The following is a 24,599-nucleotide window of genomic DNA, read 5'->3' as shown; positions in this document are numbered from 1 at the left end:
TGAGATGTTTCTGGCCTTTTGGTGGTGAAAAGCAGCAAAGGGGGGAGGCACATGAAATCCTCTCTTCCAGGCAAGGAACACCTACCTGGCTGTGCCCTGCTGTAGTGGAGGAGTCCTGACGCACAGGATTCCCCATGCAGCTCACAGAAGGGTTACGTGCCTGAGAGGGTCTGTCCTCCTTGGACGTGGGCATGGTGCACGTCCCTTCCCGTGGGCTCCAGGCTGCTAGGGACACCTGCCAGCCCTGGCCGGCTTGGAGGGTGACAGAGGAGGAAGCGGAGTGCACCGAGGATGGCCGGCCCTCAGGAGAGGTGAGCTGAGCCCCATCGCAGCCCAGTTAGCATCCCTTCCACCCGCCTGACATGCACGGTGCTCTGAGTTCAGCCAAGGCTTAAAATTTTCGAGGGGAGAAGGCAAGAGTGTGGTTTGACTCGCGATTTTTGTTTTACTGCAACCATGTTACTATACTGCCTTTGGAAGAGGCTGACTGGAGGTGGGAAGGGGGACATCCCGCCACCCTATTCCTTGGCTGCCCCCAGGGCCGCATTCGGTGCCAGTGATTGACTTTCCAGAGTCAAGGCTCCCTCTGTCTCTGCGTTTGTGCTCGCTTTCCTTTGGGTGGAGGTTTCCCCTTCGCTTTGCCTCTTGCTAGCAGCCGGGGCCGCAGGAGCAGGCGGCGCGATTGGCTGCGGCTCGCACGGATCAGCCCCGGCGCGCGCCGCGGCTCGCACTCGCTCGCACGCGCACATCCGCGCACACGCCCCGCGGAGACTCGGCCGGGCTGCGGCCGCACGGGCCGGGCGGGAGCGAGCATCCAGCTGCGGGGGAGCAGCACCTCCACCTCTCGCCAAAAAACAACCTGCGCTGCAAGGGCGATAAACACCTTCGCTGCCAGCGCCGGGAAGGACGGGCGGTTTACACCGCGGCGCTTTCCTCCACCCCACTTTGTTCTTTTTTTAATTTTCTTCTTTTTTTCCTTTTTCCCCCTTCCTCCTCCGCCCCTCTTCAAAAAACCAGACGAGACCGCGTCCGCGATTTTTAGCGCAGCCCCGTCCGCACCCGTCGCCGCCGGGGGTAGCATCTGGCCGAAACAAACTTCGTTGGGGGTCCGGGTCTCGCCTGCCTTGCTGGCCGGGGCAGCCAGGACGAGGGGGACCCCGGAGCCCGCCCAGCCGGGTCGGAGGGGCGGGATGGCGGCATCCACCCGCTGGGTGCTGTGCCTGTGCCTGGGCTGGGGCTGCCTCTGCCTGGCGCTGGGGGACGCGCTGAAGGCTCGCTGCGGCGGGCTGCGGCGGCGGGCAGCCCCGGCCGCTGTGCGGGGAGGCCGGGCGAGGGCGGCGGCAGGTGACTACAGCCCGGGGCAGCGGCCGGGGCAGGAGGAGCGGCGGCGGCCGCCGGAGCGCCCGCGGCCGGGGGACAAGGTCTCGGAGCACATGCTGCGGCTCTACGACCAGTACAGCGGGGGGCGGGCGGCGGCGCCGCGGCCCCAGGACCCGCCGGGGCAGCCCGGGCTGCACCTCCGCCGCGGCAACACGGTGCGCGGCTTCCGCCCGCTGCCGGCAGGTGAGTCCCAGGGCGCGGCGGGGGTGGGCGGCGGTGGGCCCCGCCGCGGGGCCCCGGAGAGATGCCCGCATCGCCGCGGCTCCGTTGCGAGGGCGGCGCGGAGGGGGCGGGAGCCGCCCCCGGCCGGCAGCGGGGCCGGGGCTGCCCGCCGGAGCCCCCCGACGCGGCTGCCCCTGCCCCGGTCGCTCCCCCGGGGCTGGCGGATCCCGGCTGCGGGCGCGCCGAGCGGAGCCGGGACAGGGCGCTGGGCTGGGGGACCGCGGCCGCCCCGCGGGCTGGGCTCACCCGGCCGCCCGAGCGGCTCGCTGTGGGGTACCGCTGTGCAGGCAAATGGGCTTCCCGAAGGGAACGGTCCGGTCGTACCCCTGTGAGCGGTGCCCAGCCTGCCTCGTTGAGCTGCGTGTCCGTTCGAGTGCCCAGGGACCTTGCTGTAGGGAAGAAGATGAGAGGAGGCTTAGAAAAGTAACGCTTCCTGCAGCAACCGTCGTGCGTTTTGGGGTAGAATGTTTATGTTGTCTCCCATGTAACAATTACTGGCTTATCTCTTCAACTCTGTATGCAGCGTCTCTGCCGTATGGTATCTGAGTACCATATGAGGGAAGTAGAGTAATTGACGTATCCCCTCTGGAGTCTCCTTTTAATGGTGTTTTGCATGTGTAGCTTCTGTTGAAACCAAGGGCTGATTTGCATGCGAGAAAGCAATAACATGGCTTGGCGATCCTTTAGACTGTCTACAGAGTACACAGATTCTGACACCTTGGTGACAGTACTCGCAGTTGGGGCAGTGGCAAATGAGTTTAGTTGAAGCATAATCTGTGCTTGGTAAATACTGCATCTCAGCGTCTTAGGCGGTGGCACTTGGATCTCCCCGTGATTACAGGCTGGCATGCACAGGTACCTTTATGAAAATGTAAAGTCGTTTTTCATTAAGGGCAGGGGAGGGGAGCATATATTTCACATGGCAGCATCCCAAAAGAACTGTGTCCTAGCAGGAAGGGAAGATGGCACTGTCTTGGTGCTCTATCACCCAATCCCACTGTTCTGCTTTTTGTGCATCTTATCTCTGCAAGGGCTAAGTGGAAATGCCAGAATCCCTTGCAACCCTTGCCTGCATATGCTTTCCAAATCCACTGCATCCCAAAAACTTGCTGTTTGTATGACAGCTGTCATGCTGTACATTGCAGCCTGATTTGCCAGTCTCTTTGTTTTTCATTTTGCTGGTGGACTGACCCAGCAGCTTTTTCACGGACAAACATCTTTCAGTAAAACTGAGTGTTGTCTGGGAGTTTCAGCAGCCTGCATTGATTACTTCCCTCTCCCAGAAAACTGAGCGCTGGGTGCCTGACTTTCCTTAGGTTTCTTTGCGAGTCATTACTTCTGATGATTCGAAGGCAACAATGTCTATTACAGGATAGCTCTGCACAGAGATCAAATACTGTGAATAATAGGATGGCTTTGGTGTCTTAGGATTCAGCCCTACAAATGTTCTCCATCATGTGTTACTGCAAGTATTTCTGTCCACGAGAGAGGCTTTAGAGGCTGGAGGCGTAAATACCCTGGTTTTGGAGAATGGAGAGCTGGTACTCCCCAGTTACTGCTCCTACAGAGGAACTCTCTTGCCTTTTAAACATGATTGTTTTTTTGCAATATGAAGTCTAATGTATGTTGCTTTGTTCTGAAATAAGCAGTTCCTCACTGAAAGCGGGGAAGGTATAATAAAAAAAAAAAAGCCGCGTGTGTGTGTATAACCTCAGCAGAGTGATATTTGCTCCTTTAAGGGTATCTGATTCAAGGTATTTATTGTTCTAAACCTAAGAGGCCTTTGGTTGAAATCTCATCTCTGTGGTCTTTCTGATTATATTTATACTCTCACTTGACATTGGGTGGCAGCAGTCCTATAAACACACTATTCACTAATCCCTTTCCTCCTCCTGCAATACTTTCCAAGTGCCAAAGCAATAAATTGGAAGTGGTTATAGGGTTTTTGATGCTTGTGTAAGTATTTATACAAAATATTTAACCAGTTAGCTGTTGTCTTTCTCTCACCATAGGCGGCAGTGGCTCATTTTGTATGCTTATGGGTGGCAGAAAAGTGCATTTCCAGAAAACCCTTAGATAAAATGTTTTTTGGGGTGGGGGTGGGGGGAAGTGAAAAGGCTTTTTCTGCTTTGCAAAAAGGCTTTTTCTGATTTCTGACTTCTTCCTTGTGCCCAACTGCCTGCCCAGCCCTGCAATGGAAACGGCGCATCCACAGTATTTCCCTTTCAAGTAGTTTGCTTCCGGATCCTCTGCTCTGACTGTTGAACTCTTTGGATGCAAATTTCAGACTCCCACAGGCTTTCCCTTATCCCTAATGTGGCTGCATCAGTTAAATTAATAAATTACGTTGTCACTACTCCTTCAGTGCATTTTACCATCCCTGCTGCCAGCCCCTTCAGGAGACAGCTTTTTGTCTATGATGAGCAGAACTTCCCTACGTGTCTGCCCATTTCTCCTGCATCTACAGGAAGAGGCCTTGAAGGACATCTCTAATGATTTCATTTGCAGTTTGACCATATATTTTGCAATTTAACCATATATTTTCCTGTTTCTTTTCTGCAACACAACTCTCAAATGTGGCTGTGAAACCTTTCTGTTCTTGCTTTTCCCCTGGAGGGCTTCTGGCTCTTCTGCGGCACACAACAAAGGCCTTTTCCAGACCTCCTAGGTAAGCCACCAGACAAATTTTTGAGCCCCTTTAAGACAGAGTGCTGTGTGATGAGACCAAGAACTGCTAGGATTTGTTGAAACTCATCCCTGTTTCTAGTCCAAGAAAACTGGTGTTGCATGTGGCAGCTGCGGTCTTGCAATGGACAGCCAACAAGAAAGAACTAAGACATGATTAATCAAAAGAAGTGTCCTAACAACTGTTAGATGCAAGTTTCTCTTTCCGTGTCTCAGTCCTCCAAGGGGATAGGATGAGGGCTTCAGCCCTGCGCACGCACCTCTGAAGTTTCCATCCTACACTTCCCTGAAATTTCTTGTGCACCAGATTTCACAATTAGGCTGAATTATATGTGGTTTTTTGTTTGCACTGGGGGTTCTGGCCTTTGATTTTGATGAATGTTCATGTGATCTTCTGTTTGGGCAAAATTCTTGTCTGTCAATCTTGCTAAATTATTTCAAAACATAATTGTTCAGTTTGCATCATTCAAAAAAGGAACCTTTGATGCCCACGACAAAGCTGAAAGAAACTGCAGGCCCAAAATCTGTCACAAGTGAAGTAAGGATGTACATCATTCACAGTATATCTAGTTATATTCCAGCACTGTCCTCTCTCATTGACTTAAATGCTCTAATTTATTCCTATAAATAGAAATATTTGAGTCAAAGGACTTTCAGCCCGTGATTTCTGTGGCAGCTGTGTCATTGTGGGACGTTTCTGGCATGATGCTAGCAGCCCTTAGCTTGCTTAGCCCAGGCCTCACAGTGAGCTCTACTTCAGGAAAAATACTAAGACAGAGCCTTTTCCGGTTCTTTATCTGCAGGTACCATAACAGTGCGTGGTTTTCCTTCCATCCCTTGTGACTCTACAAAGACAGCTAGGAAGAAGGTCAGACGATACGTGAGTTAAGAGCTGAACGCTTTGGCAATTCTGGCAAATGTACTGTTAAACTATAGTCAAGTCTGTGGATCAGTTTCTGCTCACGACTGTTTTCCTCCTGCCAGTTAGCACAACTGCTGAATGACCAGACCTTCACCTGATACAAATCTGCTTACCTTCAGTGCTCCCCATAGAGGTGTGCTCATCTACAACTTCAGAGGCTCAGGACCTGGCGGAAAGATAGAGCATGCAATAAATAAATGAGAGTGGAGAGATAAAAGCCTCAAACGCAAGACTTTCAGTTTGCTTTTGAAAGTACTTTTGATCATAGCATCGCTAAAGGAACGTCTTGCAAATGAGTCATTTAAAAAACTCGACTTTAATTGGAGGGTCCCTCTAATGATGTTGTAGTAAAGTTATACAGTCAGAAATTACTTTAAACTCTTTTTTATTGACTGAATTTCAAGCAATTTTAGGCATTACACCTGCCCCTAGGCCAATTCTTGTGGTTTAAGAACTATGTTCTCCTCCTTTTCAAAACGCCTTACTTTCCTTTGTTGTGGTATGAAATGCCCACGCAAACAGAGGAAACCAAGTACTGCATGGGGAAACCGGCTAGTCACCAGCCACCGTCAGTCTGCAAAAACCAGTAGGGGCCAAATTCTAGCCTCTTTGAGCTCTAGTAACATTAAGGGTCTTCTATAATGAGAGCTTTAAAAACATGCAAGCAGGAGATGGTGAGAGTTGGGGGGGGTTGTTTGTTTGGTTTTGGGTTTTTTTGCTGTACCCCTATAAAGAAAATGCAAGCAGCAGCAGAAGCATCCTGGTAGTTTTCAGGCAGAGGGAACCTGAAAGGTGTTGAGCTATGGTTTGGGCAGGCTGGGCCCAAATCTGCAAACCTTCTCTAAGGCTGGGCTATGGAAGCCATGACAATAAAGTTTTACAATGGAAACACCAATACATTCTTAACTGTGCACTGGCACAAGGACACAACTTTAATATCTCATTGAAATGATGACTCATGGTGACTATATAACTAAATAGTCCTCATTATTGCATCCTTTTTCACCCTTGGGCTAGATTTGGCAGTCCATAAGAATGCCACTGCATCCTCTATAAAGGTACGCACACCACATGTTAACAGACTTGTTCCACCTTATTGATGCCTGGAAATGCCCCTCGTAACATGAATCTGTTCAGGCCACTGATGTCAGTCTCCACAGACCTACTGCTTTTTCTTAAAATGTCTCTTTAATGCCAGCAGCAGGCAATCCATATGGCTGTGGGTTATTGCAGGAAGGTGAGGAAGCATGGGCCGTGCCTCTGAAGACTCGGTGGGTTCAAGTACCTCCACCGTAGTGCTACAAGCTGGGTTGAGCTCTCAGTAAGCTGGCATCTCTCATACCCAGAACAGCAAGTGGTGTCACACCCTGACTTGGCGTCTGGGTGACCACCTGTGTGATAAAGACGTTTCTGCTTGAGGCTTGGAGAGACTGTACCTCCCCTCTCCTCACACCCCTGAGAGCTCAGCTGTCACTTGTGCAGGAGACTGGGGAAGTGACACTGTCCCAGTACAAGCTTTGCTGTGGTGCTACTGGTGTCTGGGTTTCGTTTGAGCAAGGGAAGAGTGCACAGACGAATAACGACTTCCATATGCGCTGAGGAGGCCAATAAATCTGTAGCCTATCCGTTTAACTGCATGTGCCTTCCAAATCGTATCCTACACGAATACAAATGACAAGATGTTTTCCTTGTCAAGTACCTTTCTGCCTAACTCGTGGCTGCCGCTCCAAAGCTCTATGCTGTAGAAGTGAGTGATACCAACAGTGCAATGATGCTATGTCTTACCTACTGCAGTTCAAAAGAGCTCTGTCATGCAGAGCTTGATCTTGAAAATTCCTCATCAGGCTGGCAGCAACATACAGTGATTCCTTGAAGGGCAGCAGAGATTGCTGTTAAAATCTGGCCTCAGAGTATCTGGAAGGTAGCAGTGTATTCCTTGCATGTAGCTCTGTTGCACTTATTTTTCATTTGCTTGTTTCCTCTTAAATCTTCTTGTCCTTATGCACTTCGTTGCTGAGAAGTCTTCTGCACTTCATATCTTGTACTGCAAAAGAGCAAAGCTGAGCTAGCAGAACTCATTCTCAGAGAGGAAGAACTGAAAGACTTAGCACAAGTAGTGGTGCTTGGATAGAAATCACAGAATTGGGAGGCATATCAAGTGAGCCAGGGAAGTTACTGCTGCTGAAATAATACTGAGTTGCCACTGAATTGCATTGTATACCACTGCAGACAAAGGCGAGGTTTACCAACTACAGCTGCTCAGAGATCGTGGACAGAATCTTGCCAGGCAGTAAGGTGGTGGACCCGACTGCGAGTTTGCTGCAGCAGCTGCCTGTGGGGCAGAGACACCCCGGGCTCATAAGATCTTCCCAGCACTGCTGTATCCTAAGAGCCAGCCCAGGCAGAGGGGGACCTTCTGTCCAGCATCCCTCTGAAAGGTCATGTTTTGGCATTGGATCATTGCCTGTGTCTGCAACAGACTTTTTCTTGTCTAGGCAGCTAGTGCAGAGAAAGTTGCTGCAAAGCTGCTGTTTTCACCGGTTTTGTTCAATACTGAAAACATAAGGAAAAAAGCTTTTGTGATGCTGTGATCTTCTAGGGCATAGGTTTCTGGGCCTGTGTTTGACTTTCTTTCACCTGTGAAGATGACTTGATGCTTCTAGACCAATGGAGGGCTTTGTTGCAAGAGGATCTTGTTGCCTTTGAGACTTTAAAGGTCTTGTCATAGAGGGAAAACTGGCCAGAGGCCTTAGCTGTGCTTAGTCATTCTGCCTCTTTCTGCTGGCTGCTGAGCAGGTGTTGGTGGACTTCACCCTGTGGTTTGGCCCTCTCCTGCCCTGCATTTAACACCGAGCCATTGATGGCTGCATTCTACGAAACACCATTTACTGAGCAAGGTATTAGAATTAAAGCCCTACTTGGATTTGGCTTGGGGTTTTGTTTGGGTATTTTTGGGATTAGCGAAGGGAGAAATCAGTCAGTCAAATTTATATGAGAGGAATTACCAGTGTAAGTCATTCTAAAGACTAGAGGAATTACCAGCATAAGTCATTCTAAAGACTAAAGCCTCAGCTCACACCAGTAAGTAAACTTCAGGTGACAGTAGAGAAAGCTGGATGAGGCTTATGGAAAGCTTCCCACATCACAGTGAAGTTTTTGTTAGGTGCTCCTTGACACCTCCTGACACTGGTGAAAAGTTTAAACTATGCTCCTGTCCTCAGCTAATAGTTTAAACTACATTATTGTGGGGGCAGATTTTCAGTAGTTTCTGTCCTCTGGGTTTAAGGAGGAAGTTTCATTTAAGCGAAATGAAATTTTCCTGAGGAAAGGGTGCATTTGTAGGTATTCTAAAGCTGAGGTATTCTAAAGCTGAATCTTCCTCAATGTCTGTTATTTTTAAGGGCAATGACTGGCCTGGAGAATGCTCATTTCTGTGCGTTGCTCACACCTGAGAGTCAGGTTTTGCCATCACACGACGGATGTATTCGACACTGTTCCTAAGTGGTGACAGAAACCTGGGTCACATGGTTGGGTTTTCCTGAGCCAGAAGCCAGTGAATCTGTAGATATCTGTTCTGGCTACTAGTAATTAGTTTCAAGATGATGTTGCAGACTAATACAGAAAGTCTTGGAGTCATTTGAGCGCAGAGATCATTCAGTGAGAAAATAGCACCACCTGCTGTGAGTACCCATCTTGGGGGTACAGCTACATGCTGAGAGGGGCCTCTTGGGTTTTGCTTTTAATCAAAACTATGTATTCCTCCTCTGTCTGTTTCACGCCATCTAGGGTTTCTTTACAAATAAAAGCAGCTTGGTTTGTGTTCTGCTGCAATATGCCAATTTAGAACAGGAAGTATTTGTTAAGTGGAATTCTTACTAAAAATTAAAATGAACACTTGCCATTCAACATACAACAGTGATTCAGATAATAACTTCTTTAATGGGTGCTTATGAGACATCGTAAATCCTGGTTCCTAAGACTGATGTACTTCGTGCTCTGCCAAATTACATATTAACCGTATTATATTCGCGATCGCAAACCAAGCAGAGGTCGGGTCCTCGTGTGTGCTTAGTACAAATGTAATAAACAGCTGGTTTTGGCTTGAGCAATTAAAAGTAGGATTGAATTCAGAGAAAATCTAGTTCCCCAGGCATAACTAATAGCTAGAAACTGGTTGGGTTTGGTATGTCAGTTTTCAGCTATTGGGAACTTACCTGTGTGATCCACCATCAGGCTGGGCTGAATGTGTAAACAAGGGTGTCTTCCATAAAGGACTTGGCCTTCCCCGCCCCATTTCACTGAGAAAATGTTGTATGTTGTTTTCTCCATAACTGCATGAGGAAGTGCATGTGATACATTGGGGAGAAGGGTTCTTCTTCCCAGTGAAACTAATTCCTGCTTTTTTAGTGTATCAGTTAAAATATTGATGAGAAAAAAAATGTTTAGAAGAAGAGGCCATTTAGATTGTTGGGGTGGGAATGGGGGGGAGGAGGGAGAATACAGTCTTTTGCTGGACTTACCTGAATGGCATTAGCAGTTGGGATATTGCAGGCTGGAAGCACAGAATGTCACCCAGAACACAGAGCTGACACAATCTTTGAAAGATCAGTACCAGAAATTATGTTTTCACTTGCTTGGGCAGGGGACTTAGTACAGTATTTTGAGGGTAGAAGCAGAGAGGCTCTTATTCCTAGTCCGTGAGCACCTCTATGCTTGTCATTGCTTCAAATTAAAAAAAAAGAAATAGCAAAGCTCTTACAAAATTCTGTGAACTATGAATTCTCTTCACCCTCCAGAGAGGGTTTTGACCTGCCATGATGTCAAAGAAGCATTTAACTCCGTGTTCCTTTGTTTTCCTAATGTGTTGGGTTGTTTCTAGCCCTTTGGGGGGGCTGCAGACCATACCTTTGCTTTACTATGTTTGACTTTTCCATACAGCCTGGGTTTATAGCTCTCAACAGTACCTTCACATTTAGGCCTGTATTTCTTTCACTCTGAAAGGGCAGATGTAGCTGCAGTCCAAGCAGAAAGTTTTAAAATAAAAATTAAACTTATGCCCAAGCCTTTCTGTTGCATCCTTTTAATTAAAGTAGCCGGCCATCTGTTTTCACAGATCAGCCTGTGGTAGGAGTGCATCTTTGGGTTTGTGCAAGATGCCTGTGGTTAGGTTGACTTCTCTGATTTCACAGCTGTGGAAACCCTGCTGTCCCCTGCATCCCTCCTGATGATACAGTAACATCCCAACCATGAGGAAGGTTTATCCTTGGCTTGTTACCCTCTGCGCCAGGCAAGTGGGTGCGTTTTGCCACTGCCACTGCCCCCCAAATCCAAGACATTGTGGGCTGGCTGTCTTTTGGTTATTGGGTTTGCTCAAGTACTGTCCACCTACCTTCAGCTATGCTAGTAAATACTTTCTAACTCTGACTGGCATGAAAATTGATGAAGTGTCGTAGATGGAATGAATAAATTTACCCAGTATAATTGAAGCAGTCCTGGGTCTAATTATTCTAGAGGGAGTCTTCAGTCACGATTAGCATCTGGCTTAGCCAAAAAGCTGTCAGACCGGCTTGTGTGTCTTTAGCTTTTTATAAATGGTGAGTCATCTCTTTCTCCAGAGCTGACATCCAAGCCCTAAAAATGTTTAAACAGTGATTCTGCCCTGGTATTTCTTCTCCCCACATCTTCAGAGGCGAGACGCATTCCTTCTTTGTATGCGAGGCTGTTGTCAGTAACTTTATGCTTCCTTCTGTGCTTGACTCTAACCTTGCTGTTGCAAAGGGCTCTGGGTCATGAAGACCCAGTTGTGCATGCAGAGGACACTGACCACTTGAGGGGCCCTAAGTTGGTCTTACTGTAATGGAGGAATGGTTAATACTGAGAGGAAACATCCTTTGTAGCACAGGATTTGGATTTATCTTCTCATTTAGCTGTTGAAATACGTAGTGCTTTCTGTGTTTCCTTACCTGTTTTGCATCCTGATATACACACATAGCTGTACCAAATGTTACCTGGGTTTGAGTCCCTCTTTAAGAGTATCTTTGAAATCTTTAGAAGCTAAGAATAGGTGCCATCCAGGCCTTGAAGTCTGTGTTGTAGGTGAGGCCTGGATCACAGTGGATCACAGTGGAAGGTGTAAAGGAACCAGCTAGGCTTTTTTTTTTTTTTTTGCCTTTTTTTTTTTTTTTTTGGCTTGGAGATGGGAGCTTAAGTGACTTATGTGGCAGTACAACTCCAAAACCTGTGCCAACACTGAGAATTGTGCTCTGTTTGAATCCAGGCTTTTCCTCCTCCTCACTGCCACATTAAGCCTCTACTAGTATGGAAGCAAATCTTTTCTTTCCAGCGAGGCTGTGACTCAACAGGATAATGGAAGTTTACAGACAGTCCAGTGCCTAGCAAAGCCAGTGTGAGCCTTTCTCCAGCTTCAGCTTGGTCTGGACTGAGGCACGATTCAGTGCCATTCATGTCCCATTGAAGTCCCAGCTGTCTTTGATACAGAAAGATGATTCTTCACTCAGGACAGAGCAGCCATAGTCACCTAAGTGCATTTTGAGAGGGAGGGGTTTGGCAATGTTGCAGAAAAATGAAAACAAAAGAGCAAAAGCTTATTATGGCATTGCTCAGATTTCTGCATGAGAAAGTCCTTAGTGCGTCTGTTACTGAGCTGTGTTCCTGTGACCTAGTTTGTTTCCTGAAGTCAGAGGAGCAATATTAAATGTGTGAGTATTTCTGGATGGAGATAGGTATTACAAGGAAACCAGATCAAAGGGGTGTGATTTACGGCCATCATTTTACTAGCTTGGTTATTTTTCTGAATAGTGGCCTAAACCCATTCCCACAGCACTGTGTGAAAATTTCCCATGAACTTAATGTATACCCTAGAAAGCAATGGGCTCAGTCCTTTCTCTATATAATTTTGAAATGTCTATATTCTTATCTAAGTATTTCTTCTAGGGAGCTCTGAAAGCCAGGAGATGTACGTTTTTAACTTGACATCGCTCACTGAGTCTGAAAACATCTTGTCAGCTTCGGTGTATTACTATATTGGTGACCTGCTGCACGCTAAGCGGAACTGTTCCCAGTCTGAAGGCTGTTCTCATCACAGGCACAGGAGACCTGAAAATCAGATACATCTTTCAGTTTGGACCTTTTCTTCTGTAGGGAACCGGACTCGGAGCCTGGGACGCTTCCCAATAAATGTCTCTGCTGCTTACCAGGATGTCCTTTCCTGGCAGTGGAAGGATATCACTCAACTCCTGCATGAAGCAAAACAAAGCAACAAACTCCTGATCGGTGTCAGGATGGATCTGACCCACCATCACCCCTGGGAAAGGGCACCTTCTCACTATGAACCCTACATTCTGGTTTACGCCAATGATTCTGCTATTTCAGAGCCAGAGAATGTTGTCTCTAGTTTGCAAGGACACCATCATCCTCTGGCAAGGGTTTTTCCCAGGCCAGAAAACCACGTGAAGAGCAGCCTTAGGAGGTGGCGGCGAAAACGCTCTGCAAACATCCTGTTGCCATTGCAGAATAATGAGCTTCCAGGAGCTGAGTACCAGTACAATGAGGATGAGAGATGGGAAGACAGAAAGCCCTACAAAACCTTCCAGCCGCGGTTAGCAGAGAGGGCAAAGAGTAAGAAAAAGCAGAGGAAGAATCATCACCAGAAGAGCCAGACTCTCCAGTTCGATGAGCAAACACTGAAGAAGGCAAGGAGGAAGCAGTGGAATGAGCCAAGGTATTGCGCCCGGCGCTATCTCAAGGTGGATTTTGCAGACATCGGCTGGAGCGAGTGGATTATTTCCCCTAAATCCTTCGATGCCTATTACTGCTCGGGGGAATGCCAGTTTCCAATTCCAAAGGTACAGTCTATTGATTCTTTTGCACTGTCTATTACTGTAAACTATGCATTTTCTCTCCTGTGTCAGTAAAAGGCAGCTGGTTACCTCTTACATGTTCAGATCTAGTAAATAAGTGATATCTTTGTCTCGTGCTGCAAGGAGTGGTGGTTGGACAGCTAGTAAAAAGACAGGCTTGTAAAGGTAATTAAAAAAAAATTAGTCACTTTTTTGTCCAGAACCCAAATTGCCATAAAACATTTCCTGAATAGTGCTTATGATGTGTGAACTTGTTATTAACCTGTCTAATAAACATAATACGAGCCAGATCCAGAAAAGTGCTTATTAAACAGTAGTCATCATGCCTCAAAGGAGTCTTTGCTGCCAGACCCATGCTGGTGTTGGTCAGCATGGCACACTCCAGGAAAAAATGTGTGCCTCATGAGCTATGACTGTCACGATGACATAGAGACTCTGTGGAGCTATGGGAGTGGTTGGGAAGCTCTAAGTGTAAGCAAGAGTCAAACTTCTATGACAGACCAAGTGGATCCAAAAGCAATGGATTCCAGCCCACTGACTTTTGAAATACTCTCTGGATTGTGTGAGATGGTTGCATGCAGATAGCGAGAAAGGGTGATGTGCTTTGAGGCCTGTGACTTTGGTGGATGAATTCAGCTCTTTGAAAGCAAATGCCCGCTGTCATTATTAGCAGCATGGACCTCCCCTGGAGTCTACTGAAACCTGAAAGTAGGATGCAGTATTTGAGACTGGCTTGAAATGAGGGGTACGCAGAAATAATGCCTATGGGACATGTCAGTAGAGGTGGGGCTTTTGGTTCCACCATAACCTCACATTCAGGAAACTTTATTTCTGCCTCAGCAAAACTTTAGCAGTCAGTTCTGAAATTTATGTGGCGTTTTGGTGGCTTAAGGACCCAAGGGAGTCACCCTTTGAAAATTACAAGTGGGGAAATGTACTGAAGGGGATGGAGCCCAGAGGAAGCAAGCTGAGGAAGGCAGGAGTCTCTCTTTGAAAGAGAGTCTTACCTGACTACCTCCAACTGCAATGGCAGGCTTTCAGGTTTCGGATCAAAGGAGAAAATGAAAGGGAACAGGAAGAGATACCTGTCATTCCTGACCATTCACATTACCCTTGAATACATCACATTGAGCCTTTTACTTTATTGTTGATGGGAACCGTGCTCTGTCAAACCAGTAACTTGGTATGCAGGTTAGAAATTCTAAAAGCGCCGGACCTGGACTTCTTCCGTTCTAGCTTTAAGGACATGTAAATTACAAAAATGATTGCTGTAACCCTCTGCTTAAGACTGGGTGTTGTACAATTGCTTGGAGGGGGGAATTACAGATCTAATATTATAACAACCCTTTAGGGAAAAATACAGTTGCCACTTTCGAACAGTTGGCATGCACAGAATCTACGTCACCACAGTTCCCTAAAATCATACAACCTGCTATCCTAGAGGAGCAGTGGAGGGTGGAACGGAGTGGAGACACCGCGGCCAGGCTCTGCTGTACTCCCTGCAGGACTGGGAATGTGACGGTACCGTACAGCCAATAAGCTGAATAGCGGCTGCAAAATATATGAGAAGATGTCTGTTGCTGGGCCAACAACTGTGGCAAAGACCAAGCAAGAGGCTCATTATCTGCGAGAGATGGTCAGGAACTAGGCTCCTTTAGCACTTCAAAGAAAAGATAAGCTTTCTAACAAGGACATACTAAATGCTAAAAGAAAGCAAACTGCTGAAGAGATAAAACTCAAGGATGCTAGGGTAAAATAATTGTGGTAGTGGGAGATCGGACCTCCTACTCAAATGACCCCCCCAAAGAGAGTGAATCCCCTGCTCAGGGAGCATGCACAGTAAATTTAAAATGAACTGTACCTTTAAATGAAAGCAAGAGAATTTTACACCAATCATAATAAAGGAATGTAAGACTAGAGTCACTGAAGCTCTACCTGAGAGTAAGAAGAGTATAAAAAGTGAACGAATGAGGGGACAAGTGGGGAAAACACCACTGAGAACAAGTGAAGGGAAGACGCCACCAAGACTGACTTCTGGGACCAGCCGACAGGCTGAGCCTTGCTTCTCCCCGACTTGGGACGCCTTGGGTGAGACTTAAACTAAGTCCTTCTTTGGGAAGCTTAGAAATATCTCTAGAGAGTTACTTTTTAATATTTGTAGCCAGGCTGTATTGTTGTAACTTTTCCACGCATTTTAGACTTTACAATATTTTACTTGCACGTGCCTTTTTGCAAACAGTCACTATCACTGGCAATCCAAAGAACTTGTCTATCTGTTGCTAATAAAACTGTGCTGTTAAGTAGCTGGTCATCAACAGTTTCTCATTGAACACAACCGTGCCCTAAGGTGTAGCCGTGCTAGTTCATGAGCATGACTGGACTGGCAGTGCAGACTGCTATCAGTGTATCCAGACCCGTGGTAGTTTAATATACATGTTAAACGTGACTGGACTGATAGCGGTAAATTTGACATCACCTAGAATTTAACCCTAGCTGCACCCAACCTCTTACCTCAGTGACAGAGTTGGAAGGCGGTGGGTGGGTGGGTGTGTTTCCTGCTAAATTACCCCATTCTCCTTTAATGCGACACTGGGTTAGCATTTCTGTTTGCAGCTTTAGTTATAAAAACCTTATCCTGACCATAAAAGAGCAGTGCTCTGATTCTTGTTTAGGAGAAAATGAAACTTAAACCAGAAGAGTTAAAAGTACTTTGGTTCAAAGGAATGAAGGAATGCAAAAAAAAAAAAAAAAAAAAAGTGTCTCCAGCTCAGCTGGTCATGGCCCCTGAAATATTCTTCACTTAAAATAAGACACCTGCTACGGGCTACCATCAGCATTAGAAATGAAACAAAGCAAAGAGTCAAGTACATGTTGGACATTCAATGCTACTGGAAGACCATTTCAGTCAAGTTCCTGGTATTTCTGATGATCAGAGCAGTGGGGCAGCATAGCAGCTTCTAAGAAAGTCTTGATAGTGTCTTATAAGTCCAGAAATGTTTAGGTTCACGTTTCCTAAGGTTATCAGGTCTGGCTTTCTTGGCTCTCAAAGTAGGTGATAGTTGAGGTGCTGATGAACTCCCAGGATCTAGCACTTGCTAGAGAGTAACAGTTTCAACCCAGTGGCTAGAGATGTTGTGTTTGTGGGGTTTTTTTTACATTTGGTAGGCATGCAAAATACGTTTCTACTTTCTGAGGCAGAAAAGCTCTCTTTTAATAGTCAACAGGTAGCATATATTTCAGGGTTAGCCAGTGCCTGATGCAGAGACTGGGAAGAACCCTCCTTTGCCTGTAGCTCCTACAGTCTGGATTGAAACTCAGATTGCTCAATAATGTGCATGCTCAAGAAAAAAGATGTTCTCAAAAAAACTTTTGGATGTGGTGTTTTTAGAAGCCCTTGTTACTGATCTCTCCTTGCTCCGAGTGAAATCTAATCCTGCTGAGAGCTGATAGGAAATGAATTTAAGACAGAAGTCTCTCGTTAAGAGTCGAGGTCAGACTTTGAGAAGACAGATTTTCCAGCAGCAGAAAGCGTAATGTATATTCATGGAGATAAACTCTCAGAAACGAAAAGTAATGATAAAGAAGCACTGTAATAAGAAGGTTCCTATTCCTCACACAGAGCCTTTGTTAGCACCTGCAACTGGAAATTCCCTAACATGCTCCATAAACTCAGGGCTTAGTTCCCAGAGTAACTTCAAACCTGTGGAAAGAAATACAGTGAGCCATACAAATGCTTCTGCAAGTAAAACGTCCCAAGATTAATTCAGTACCAGTAGTTCCAAAGAGGCAAAACAAAGTTTAAACTTATGTTTGACACTCCAGAGCATCACAGAGAGGTACAAACAGTGCACACAGTGGTTAACAGGTATTGCTTGGGTGAAAGAGGAGTTCCAGCTTTGCCTGCAAGTTGTTCATCTTTGGGTAATTCGCTTGAGGTATTACACTCTGCATCAGAAGATTTTCAGATGTGTGCAGCCAAATTTTTTTCTGCCAAATTCAGGTTCTAATTTCCTGTGGATAGTAGCATCGGCCTCTGAGATGTTGTAGTTTAACTCCATCTCCTCTGATAAGTAGACTTGCGGTATGGCCTACTGTTCTCACAGTAATTGAGTCTAGCAGTCCCACAGGAGTGTTATTTCTCCTCCTCTTCACCCCTCTGCCAGTACGTGCTATCAGAAGTGATCCCTGCCCTGGAAAAAGCTTATAATAGAAAAAAGGTGAGAAATAAACAGGAGAGATGGGTATGCAAATAAAGGACAGAATGTAAATGACTGCGTTGACATGAAGAAGAAGGTCTGAGTGCCATGAACTAAGCCTGTAGTGCAGGCCTGTGAGGCCGTAACCAGGATGCTGGTTTTCTTCTACAAATTCCTGCTGAAAGGTGTAATCTGAACTTTCTGTGTGAAACTCTTCTTAACTCGGTTGGGTGAAGAATTACAGCAGCAGTGCATTATAGTTCTTCAGTCACTGCAAAGCTGAATATTTGCTGCCATGTACTGCAGAGTGAGCTAATTTGTTAAGAGAGCAGGTTACTGAAACACATTGTGTGTGGTTCCCTGACAGCAATTGGTAGATTTCTGTCCATGCTGGAATCCAAATTGTTCCTTTTATGCACTTTTTAAATCACGGAAACGAAAACGACCTTGTTTTCCAAAGCAAGTGAAAAGCTAAATTACATAAAAAGGGGAAGTGAGCATCTTCCAGACCCGTGTCTTACTCTTGAGCCATGTGTTATATCTGGTGCTACTAATAAGACGGTGTTTGCAAAAGGACACTCTAACTGTCAGGCAATAACAAACTAATCTGTACCTATGGGTATATAATGTTCCCTTGCTGAGGGCAAGCTCCTAAACTTGATGACCTGTTGGGTAATTATGAACAGATGTGCCTCTTCCCCCTCCTCCCCTTTCCACTCAAATTTTCTGGCCTTGCCCTTTCCCTGATTTCAGTTAGGCCCTTTGACTGCTATGTGTTGGGCTTGTGTAATGCCACAGAGTGTACAGGCCAGGCAGACCCTCTCCCAGGTCAGGAATGAAAGCTTGTAACAGACATCTTTTGCCCTGCTCATAATACATCCCTAATGAAATTCAACAGGGCAGCAAGTCTCCCAAGGATGTGTGCAGCTTAGCAGGTGCAGCTTGAGCCACAGCTGGACTCATTCACAAATTTGGCAGTTTGGAGTCAGCTCAGCACTTTTTCCTCCCACCAATCCTCTGGCCCTCCCCTGCTTTTCCCCTCCTAAAAGAAAGTCTCTGCCTGCTTTTCGTGACCACGTGCTGGACAGAGTGTAGGTGGCCCGCAGGCAGCAGCCTAACTCACCCTCCTCGGTCAGGGCGTTACACCAGTTCAGTACTCCAAGGGGGATTTCAGCTTTCTGAGAAGTGCATGCCTTTGGATTTTACTTTGATCACAGTTAAATTCCCACTGGCAGAAGCAGAGTTAACGCCAAGGCTGTTTGTCCTCAAGAGCATGCCTTAAGGGCCAGGGGCAGGCATCCAAGACAGACTTCAAGTCAGTACGGAGAATTTTCTGTATTGTACAATACCTGTATCAAAGGTACAAAATACAAGAGATATTTCTTGTAGCATACAGTGACTGAATGTATCTGAGCTATTCCAACCAACAACCAAGGCAATGCTTGAAATTGGTTCTGTGCAATTTAGTGTTTTAGTGGTATGGATTCCATATCTGAAGGGGAAGGGTTTCTAATGAGACCTTAACACAGCATATGTGGAGGCCTGTTTTTAATTCCACTGCTACTGGCAGTGGGAAATCGGATCTCGATAGATGTTCTACCTTTTGATGTCTGATCAGCAGGCTCAGGAGGTCTGTTTGGCTCCCATTTCTCTCCTGTGGAGAGTGCTGCACTACGGCTGAGTAAGGAGACAAGCCTGGATGCTACCGGAGCCTTCACTTCCTTTTGCAGACAGCAATGATAAGAAATCTGCGTTGTGTGCTAATCTAAGACATTTTTGTCTCACTATCAACTACTGCTGAGGAGTATAGATACTCTTGAATTCAAAACAAGCACACAGAAATGTCTGTCTTGAAATCAGCTACCTAGATGGAGAGTAATATCTTTGTAACCGTGCTGGGAAAGTCTACGACCATTATGAGGGTGATGTGACAAGCTTTGCATTTGTATTTTAAACACAATATCACCACAGCCCTGCATCTCATTCATCTGATGAGCTATGATAGTAAACAAACAGCAACAGGGGAAAAAGGTTAAGCTCTGTGTAATGTCTGCATTTAGCAAGGGATGTGTAGGATTGGCACCATTTGTTGCTCAGCCTTCCTGCAGACAAAATAAGTTCCTCGTGAAAAGAAGAAAAACATTCAAATTATGTCTGACATGTACATAAAGAAGAGACGAACGCTCCCCAGTGAATCCTGTTCACTTCTGTGTCAAATGGTTGCAGTTCTCTTTTGAGATCAGTTTCAACAATATGATACAGAAAAAGTCCATTCTGATCCATTTCTGTCAGAATTCAGGGAACAGCTGTCTCCATGAGAAGGAAGGAAAATACAGCTGGCATTAGCTGTAAGCTATGCTACCGTCAGTAGGGACAAGTTAGACATCGTGTGTATTGCCAGCAGAATTGGAAGCAGTTGCTCTTAAATGTACTAACATGCTACACAAACAATACACTGAACTGGAATCTCACAGTTATTCCTGTGCTTTTTGCATGCAAGGTCATTAAGACTTTCACCTTGGGTAGGTGAACCCTTAAGACTCATTTTTCCCCAAACAAATTGCTTGTCACAGCAGTTTGGCCCAAGCGATCTTGTTCTTTCTATTTCTCGGTGGCACCTGACTGAGCATATTGTACTGTGTGATTCCCAGGTTCTATGTATTAAAAGAGCTCTAATATGCATTGTTAAAATTTCACTCTTACAAAATCAAAAGTCTCTGGCTAAAACCTGCATCTTGTGTGTTTTTCTTGCTCACCCATCTTCATACAGATGCTTGGATTTGGAATGGTTTGAGGGTTAAGAGGTAAAGCTTAGTATTTTTCATTTCTATGAATATATTCATTATTATTTTTATGAGGGTATTAATGTATTCTGGTTTTGTGAAGAAATACAGTTATCTCACTGGTCAGATTTGCTTTTTGTTCATATCAAACCAAAGTGTGATCCTATTTACGTGGGTATAAATCCAGGAAACTTTGTCCTTTGGAGAAAAATGTCACCTTAATATGAGGAACAACTGACACAGGATTTGGAGGGTCAGTTACTGGCAATGTCACTGAAGGTGTATACTACAAACAAGAAGTGATTTGGCATGGAAGAACAAGCAAAACAACCTAACCGTACACGAGAACAAACTGTAACAGTTAGCATCGTGGCATAAAGTACTTGAATTCTCTCATCTGCATGCGTTTTACCCCCTTTTGTTTTTCCTAGCATTCCACCAGCCAGACTTCCCAGCCTACAAATTACATTTCTTTCACTTCCCTAATGACTTGGCCTGCTAGCACACTGACTGCCTCCCTCCCAGCTGAATAAGTTTCGGGACTAAATCGCAGCCCACATGTAACTTAATTCTCTCAGAAGAGACTACCTTGACCTATAGGTACACCTTGCTGCAAGGTCCACTGGCCTGGGCATTTTCCTGGGAAGGCACATCCCAGGGAGAGTCCAAGCCCCTGCCCCCAGAAAGATGCTTGAGCTGAAAGTGGTGGAGCAACATTTGCATCCAGTGGTCAAAAGAACCAGGCCAGATTTGCATTCCCTGCTGCTGGTTCAGAACAGCTATGGTGACAACCGGAAATGGTTGTGTAGAAGACAGATTAGCTGTCCCCACAGGCGTGGGCTCTCCACAGGGCCCTTCTTCAAGGAACCCGTTTTGTTCTAGAATATCTGGGTCCATTCTAACATGGGTGCAGTTACATTTTCTGCTGTATCTTTCTCTTGCAGGCCTTGAAGCCATCCAACCATGCCACCATCCAGAGCATAGTGAGAGCCGTCGGGGTCATCCCAGGCATTCCCGAGCCTTGCTGCGTTCCTGACAAAATGTCTTCTCTTAGTATCTTATTCTTTGACGAAAATAAAAACGTGGTTCTTAAGGTGTACCCCAACATGACAGTGGAATCCTGTGCGTGCAGATAACATCTCAGGAGACCCTTTTGAAATGCTGAGGTAATCACTTGCTGTTTGGGGCAGGGGTGGGGGGGAGGTGTTTCATCATACCTACTTGTTTGCACTGCCAATGCATTTCCTTTGGACAATAAACAAACCAACAAATTTAAACAGATCCAAACAGTGAGGATGGAAATGGAATGGAAACCAAATAGCATTTCCAAGGAAGGAGAATACAAACTTCGTTCATCTCTGAATTTGACGGAGACACAAGTTTTGGCAGTGGGGACTGACTGTTTCTGTCGAAATTGAGAGATGAAAGAGGAATTTGCAGAAGACTCTTCAAGATTTTTGAGACTGCCAGAAGGACATACTGATTTATTTTTGTGCAAGATTCTGGAAGCAGCAGTAGCTGTTAATTTTTATCTCCGTTCTTATGGTGACTGATGGGGAAGGAGATTAGAAATGTACTATTCTTCATGTTAAAACTAAGCTTTCTGCCTTAGGTTATTGAGTAGTGCAGCAAGGAAGAAAAACAAATCTGACATCCTAAGAGCCTTTGACAATCCAACTTACACATCTATCTTCTTGGTAGGACATCTCACCGATAGCCTGTGTGTATTCATTTTCATTGACATAGGGTTCATAATTCAGCTTATTAGATGTCAGTATCCTTGGTTGGAAGAACACAGAACACATTGCTGTGTGCATAATTGCAGTACCTCAGAAATGAAGAGTTTTCTCTCAGTGCCACTGTAGAAACGCAGCAGGCCAAGGGTATGAAAGTATCACACTCAGTGAAGCAGCTGAGTGACTTGTTCTCAACACAATTCTAGAACATAGTTGCAAAAAATCTGTGAGTAAATCATGGTAGTTGATTCCTAAACTGAAATTATTTGGTGCATAATTCTTATCTGTAGGCATTCACTATAACTATGTGATCAAAACTGCCTCTGGTTGGTGAGTTTTGATTGTTAAATTAATCAGATAGTAGATTTCCCCTCCTTATCTCAGTTCACATTCCTGAAAATGAAATTTGTTGTACCTATGCTGTCAGTTTAAGATGTCTTTTAAAAATTCATTTGAGAAACTACAAGCAGGAAAGAAAACATCCAATCAATCTCAGGCACAGCTGCAAAAAGGTTTTTGTGCTATGGAGTAAATGTTCACAGAAGTACTTTAGACAGAACCCTGGTGCCATTTCCAGCAGCACAATACGTAGAGGGTGATGCTTTTTGAAGCACTTTTGGCTGACAGGAGCGATGTTTTAGTTTGCGCTAAGAGTAAAGGTCAAACAGCCTTTTCCGTAAGTTACCTCTGTAACTGACTCTCTGAAATAGTGTAGTTAAAGAGCAGATATTCATAGGGAATAAATTAATTCCCCATCATCAAGAGAGTTAAATTCTCTACTCTGGAGTCAGCAATTCCTTAGCATATTGAAGGTGACGACAGTTTTCCTACATAAATGCCTTCTTGCAGCTTCACAGCTATTTGAGGCTAGTTTAAACACTCAGTCATTGACTTTTTTTTTGGTCAGTGGTGCCATCGTGACCCCTCAGGAGGGATGGGGGGGGTTATCCTGCTGCAAATGAGGCTGCTGCCTCAGAGAAGGGCAGTCAGTCCCCCAGGAAAATTCTGGGGGAATGGGGACCCTATAAAGTGAGGAATCGCTGAGCCCCAGCCTCCCACTTGGTGGGCTGAATTGGGAGTGGCTGGCTCTTGGGCAGAAGGATGGGCCTGAGCCAAACACAGCTCAGTTTGTGAACAGTGTCCATCACAAGCAGTGCCAGGAGCGGGGCTCCTCAGAGGAGAGTGCAGAGGTCGGATGCACCCTGGCCCACCCCTTGGATGTTAGCAGAGTTACCCAGATCAGAATAGGATGTCGGCAGCCCAGCTTCCCAACTTTTGCACTGCAGAACAGAGGCACTAACTAAATACAGGTGTTTTGCTGGCACAGCAGTCTGGGCAGCCATGCTCTGAGTCGCTCCCTGGGACTGAAGCCGGGTTTGAGGCTACAGGCAATGCTTTCCAGTGCTGTAATGAGACAGCCTGGAAGTGGCCTTAAATGCATCACCTGAAAACAAACATGAATATGTTATGCTTGGCTTTCACTGGGATACAGGCAGACTTTTTCATGAACCATATCGTGTAGAATAGGTACAGTCTTCCACGTAAAATGTGATCTGCCTCTTCCAACTCTAAGCTAAGAGTGTTCTCTTCGATTAGCCACGTAGAAGTGAGACATTTTATGCCCACGACTTGTTTTGCATTTGTATCTGTAAATGAAACTTTCTACATAAACCCATGTCTTGCATCAGTAATGTATTAATCACACAGGCAATTATTTCTGTATATATTGTATTAGTAGGGACCTCAAAATAATTTCCAATTCATGTTATTAATCACCATTTTAATCTCAGATCAGCACAGGGGGCTTTTCCCACTGTTCTGGTTTTTTAAATACTATTTATTGATAAATGGCTCTGCTTCCCATCTACTTACATAGTATCTGATGCCTGCACATTAATTTTTATGCCTGGCTCAGAAGATGGGCAGGAGAATGTCTTGAGCTGGGCAGGCTCGCTCTTCAGATAGGCTCTTCTGGGAGCAAAGTCCCCAGTGAGGAGCAGACTGTGAGGAGGCAGCTGCAGAGAGCTCTTGAAAATCCCGCTCCTGGAGGCTGAATAGGGAATCTCACGGTAAGTGTGCAAAATAGAGAGTGCAAAATAAAACTTGCAATGTGGTACCTTGGCCCAGGAGAATTGCCCACTAGAACTAATGATCCTGTTCCGCTGAACAGGGTCACAAGGCAGGCTCTTCTTTTTTCCTTTGTCTGGGGGCCCTGAACTTGCAAGGAGCAGAGCGCCTTTCATGAGGTGCTGAGCAGCCCTGGGGTTGCAAATGACTGTGCTCCGCCACAGGGCTGGCCCAAAAGCTTTGTGCACTGGTATCTGTGGAGAGGCTCAGCAGTGTGCGGGAGACTGACGTTTTGTTTAGCAACCCATTTCTCCTTGTAAAAACAGACCTTTTAAATGTTTCTGTTGAAAGGTTAATCTTTGTACAGACAATGTCAATTTAAAAAAATAAAAATTACCCCCGGAAAAGAAAAGTTATTTTGTATATGAAAAGAAACTTTTACAAATGCTTTTAATTTATTTTATATCTGTGGCCATCTTGTTCTGTTAATGGTTCCTTCTTTATCTCAGTGCTCTTCAGACAGTACAGTTTTCTCTATTGTTTCAAAGGTGAAATGCTAGAACTGTAGTCAGGCTTGCAAGGACAGATCACGGCCACACTGTGAAGGGCATGTTTCACTACTGATGTATAAGCTTGCCTGATTTGTATTTTTTTTTCCCTTCAGTAATGGAAATTTTCACAAGGAACTCTGGAGAAAATATAAAATAAAATCACTTTTTACATGAAAA

General features: G+C 45.6%; 1 protein-coding gene across 1 annotated transcript; it reads left to right on the top strand.

Moving 5' to 3' along the window:
* The first annotated feature begins 1,190 nt into the window (after positions 1-1,190).
* BMP3 (bone morphogenetic protein 3) lies at positions 1,191-24,599 on the top strand. Its single transcript, XM_037391834.1, has 4 exons — positions 1,191-1,563; positions 12,164-13,074; positions 21,013-21,234; positions 21,349-24,599. The coding sequence occupies exons 1-3, from the start codon at positions 1,191-1,193 to the stop codon at positions 21,202-21,204; spliced, it is 1,476 nt and encodes a 491-aa protein (XP_037247731.1). The 3' UTR covers positions 21,205-21,234; positions 21,349-24,599.

This window comes from Falco rusticolus, chromosome 1 (genome assembly GCF_015220075.1).
Source record: "Falco rusticolus isolate bFalRus1 chromosome 1, bFalRus1.pri, whole genome shotgun sequence".
Classification (NCBI taxonomy): domain Eukaryota; kingdom Metazoa; phylum Chordata; class Aves; order Falconiformes; family Falconidae; genus Falco; species Falco rusticolus.
This window is presented reverse-complemented; position numbering and strand designations above follow the sequence as displayed.

Coding starts and splice junctions, on each gene's coding strand:
- BMP3 (XM_037391834.1), top strand. CDS start 1,191: ATGGCGGCATCCACCCGCTGGGTGCTGTGCCTGTGCCTGGGCTGGGGC. Junction 1,564..12,163: donor CTTCCGCCCGCTGCCGGCAG/GTGAGTCCCAGG, acceptor TATTTCTTCTAG/GGAGCTCTGAAAGCCAGGAG. Junction 13,075..21,012: donor GCCAGTTTCCAATTCCAAAG/GTACAGTCTATT, acceptor TTTCTCTTGCAG/GCCTTGAAGCCATCCAACCA.